Source organism: Octopus bimaculoides, chromosome 7, assembly GCF_001194135.2.
Source record: "Octopus bimaculoides isolate UCB-OBI-ISO-001 chromosome 7, ASM119413v2, whole genome shotgun sequence".
Lineage (NCBI taxonomy): Eukaryota > Metazoa > Mollusca > Cephalopoda > Octopoda > Octopodidae > Octopus > Octopus bimaculoides.
This window is the reverse complement of record NC_068987.1, coordinates 11,750,360-11,754,503: the sequence shown is the minus strand read 5'-3', so window position 1 is coordinate 11,754,503 and position 4,144 is coordinate 11,750,360. Positions and strand designations below refer to the sequence as shown.

Sequence of the window (4,144 nt, the reverse complement as noted above, 5' to 3'; positions counted from 1 at the left end):
CAAGTGTCTTCTACTATAGCCTCGGGTCGACCAAAGCCTTGTGAGTGGATTTGGTAAACAGAAGCTGAAAGATATATATATGTGTGTGTGTGTGTGTGTGTTTGTGCGTCTGTGTTTGTCCCCCTAGCATTGCTTGACAACCGATGCTGGTGTGTTTATGTCCCCATCACTTAGCGGTTCGGTAAAAGAGACCGATAGAATAAGTACTAGGCTTACAAAGAATAAGTCCCGGGGTCTACTTACTCGACTAAAAGCGGTGCTCCAGCATGGCCACAGTCAAATGACTGAAACAAGTAAAAGTGTAAAGAGTAAAATGTTATTCTCAACATCCATGAACACTGAATATCACATAATATTTTAATCTAAACAGAAACTGAAGTTTCTGAGATATTCATATAACCAATGCTGTAATATAAATCATATAAACTGTTTTGTAAATTATATTATCAAAGTATTTAGTTTAGTTTCATTTATATCTCTTTAATAGCTGATGTTGATGAGATGTGCACATTTGAAAAAGGAATGTGTATGTGGTCACAAAGTCAAAATGACAACTTTGAATGGAAGCTACGACAAGGTTATACTCCAAACCACAGCATTGGGCCTCAAGGAGACCATACAACAGGATGTAAGAAAATACCATGTTTTTGTTAATTTTTTTTTTTTTTTACTTTTTAAAATTTATTGTTAACATTATTGTTAACAGGGTGTGAGAGATATTTGAGGACATGCTGGTAATTTAATAAAACAGTTCAAATCTAGCAAAAACCAAACGTATTTTAATAAAAATTTGTGTTCTATTCTTGATGGACTTTTTGATAAGATTGTTCTATGAATCTGTCTTAGTGTTAATGACTGCTTCAATGCAGGACTGGAATCATTGACATTCCTGCATTAAACGATCCTTATAGTTTCCAAAAGCTTAGAATGTCTTTTTTGTTTGATATAGCTGAACCATTTCTACCAGAAGCTTCCAGTTTCACAGAAACTTCATCTACAAAATATCTTGCATCAGTTACAAAGTTTTACATGCAGATGACAACAAAGACTGTGTTAGCATTCTATCTTCCAAGGATAATGATAATGGAATCAAACTCATTGGCATTTTGGGGTGGGGGCATGAGATGGTCATGTGCTCTATCTTGTCTTCCAAACCAAATCAATAAAATATACAAAGTATGAGGGATAATTGAGGATGCTTAATTATCAATATATCATTCTCTTCAGACCGATTAAAATGGTTTCTTCAATTTCTTTGAAATGTTCCTTGGAAGATAGAATGCTAACACAGTCTTTGTTGTCATCTGCATGTAAAACTTTGTAACTGATGCAAGATATTTTGTGGGTAATTACAGAAGGCTCCGTTTTGGGCATTCTCCCTCCTCAAGCCAACCCTCCCAATATCCACCTCCACTTGTTCCCCTCTCCACGTTTTCTTTGGTCGACCTTGCTTTCACTGTTCTTTCACTTTAAACTCAAGCACTCTCCTCAAAACATGACCCTCATCCTTCCTCAACATACCACCGCACTCCATTCGCCCTTGCCAGCTGTTCCACTGATTCCTCCAGCCCCAGCATCCCCCATCAAGTCCTCAGCCCTCCTTTTATCCAATAGTTTCACACCACACATTGCCCTCACTGTTGCTCTCTCGGTCCTTCTCAAAACTGCCATTTCGCTTTCCTCCATACACTAAGTCTCACTCCCATACAGCATTACAGATCTCACGCAGCTCCGATAAACCTTTACTTTCATCTTCAAGAACCTTTTCCTATATAATAATGCTCTACATTCCCTGAACTTCACCCAGCCAAGTCACGCTCTTGCTGTCACAGCTGCTTCACATCCACCATTTTACATCCACCATATCTCCAGTGTATCAAAACTCTCTCAGTTTCTACTGGTTCTGCCAGCCCTCAAGCACTTTTCTTATATCTTCCGCAAATAAAATCTCTTGCCAGTCTTGAGGTCACCTTCTTCATTTTCGTACATCTACCATGAATCCATAAAATATGGAATTGAATTCTTTCTGATATTTTCGTTTATGTATTTTCAGCTGGCCACTACTTGTATATGGATACTCAGGGACAATCTGTCAGCAATAGAGCACAGCTATTCTTTACATATACTCCAATACAAAACAGAACAAGGTGTTTAAAGTTTTGGTACAACATGCGTGGACAACATCTTGATTATTTAAATGTTTATATCCAGTATGGAATTGGATCGAATTCCCCTGTATGGTCAAAAAGATCAGACCAAGGACCCAACTGGCACCTTGCACAGATTAACTTTGATGAACAATATTCCACAGACATGAAGGTAATAAATAAGTAAATGATAAAATTCCTTTATTTTTATTTTCTTCTTCATATCAATGTATGTGAAGGCACATGGCTTAGTGGGTAAGGTATTTAGCTCATGATCATAAAGCCATGAGTTCAATTCCCAGCAACATGTTGTGTCCTTGAGCAAGACACTTTATTTTACGTTGCTCCATTCCACTTAGCTGGCAAGAATGAGTAGTACTTGCAATTCAAAAATGAGTAGTACCTGCCTTGTCACACTCTGTCATGCTGAGTCTCACTGTGAACTATGTTGTGGGTACATGTGTATGTGGAGTGCTCAGCCACATGCACATTAATTTCATGAGCAGGCTGTTCCATTGACTGGATCAAGTGGAACCCTCGTCATCACAGCTGACAGAGTGTCAATATCAATACATACATTAAGCTAGTGAGCATGCTGGGTGAAATGCTTTGTGGTATTTCATCTGCCCCTACGTTCTGAGTTCAAATTCCACTGAAGTCAACTTTGCCTTTCATCCTTTTTGGGTTGAGAAATGAAGTACCAGTTGCATACTAGGTCGATCTAATCAACTGGCACCCTCCCCAAAAATTTCAGGCCTTGTGCCTAGAGAAGAAAAGAATATATACATTAAGGTGGTGAGCTGGCAGAATCATTAGCGTACTGGGCAAAATGCTTAGTGGCATTTTGTCCGTCTTTACATTCTGAGTTCAAATTCCATCAAAGTTGACTTTACCATTCATCCTTTCTACAAGGCGATGCCCCAGCAAGGCCACAATCTAATGACTAAAACAAGCGAAAGATAAAAGATGATGTATCCACACTGGATATACTATGTTTAGTTGTACTGTATGTTTGGTATTTAAACATAGTTCTAGATAGATATGTCTAAAAATCAGGGTGGATTGTCATGGCTGGTTTTCCTTTGATCATGTGTGTGCTTGATTAAAGCTGATCTGGGCTAAACAATATGATTTGCTCATCCTATACGATGATGGCAGTTTCTTTGTACCAAAAGGTCATGAAGAAGAGTGGCACACTTACAAATGGCTTTGTAATCTGATTGCCGGTATTGCTGGGCTTTCCTTCATGCCTGCACTTAATTCTAAGTTGGGAGTCAGTCTGCACAATCTGATCCTACTCTTTAGACTTTGAGTTCTAACTACACTGGTGAGTGGGCTAAAACAGTTGCAGAAACCAGCAAATGTTTAGGTTTTGACATTGGAGTGGCCTTCTCCAAGGCTAAATTGCCTTACAAATCTAGAGATCCCTCTTCAGGGAGCTCCACGTACAGAGAGCTCCATAGAGAGCTCCATCATCATCATCATCATCATCGTTTAACGTCCGCTTTCCATGCTAGCATGGGTTGGACGATTTGACTGAGGACTGGTGAAACCGGATGGCAACACCAGGCTCCAATCTAATTTGGCAGAGTTTCTACAGCTGGATGCCCTTCCTAACGCCAACCACTCAGAGTGTAGTGGGTGCTTTTACGTGTCACCCGCACGAAAACGGCCACGCTCGAAATGGTGTCTTTTATGTGCCACCCGCACAAGAGCCAGTCCATTACCTACACAGAGATCCACCTACAGAAAGCTCCATCTCTACAGGGTGTCCACAAAGTCTGGGTACATGGAGTAAATAAAATCATAACATAAACAATTAAATATAAGAAATAATAATTTCTTAAAGCATGTGTTAATCCCCATGTACCCAGACTTTGTGGACACCCTGTAGAATGTTCCACCTACAGATTGCTCCACCTAAGGAGAGCTCCACCTACAGAGAGCTCCACCTACAGAGAGCTCCACCTACAGAGAGGTCCACTTATAGAGAGCTC

General features: G+C 39.8%; 1 protein-coding gene across 1 annotated transcript in view; it reads left to right on the top strand.

The window, feature by feature from the left end:
• The window catches only part of LOC106882389 (MAM and LDL-receptor class A domain-containing protein 1), a 221,633-nt gene that overhangs the window by 66,925 nt on the left and 150,564 nt on the right, over positions 1-4,144 (top strand). Inside the window, exons 41-42 of the mRNA XM_014933051.2 lie at positions 488-628; positions 2,054-2,319. Of these exons, the coding sequence (XP_014788537.2) occupies positions 488-628; positions 2,054-2,319 (407 nt within the window). The remainder of the gene's footprint in view (positions 1-487; positions 629-2,053; positions 2,320-4,144) is intronic.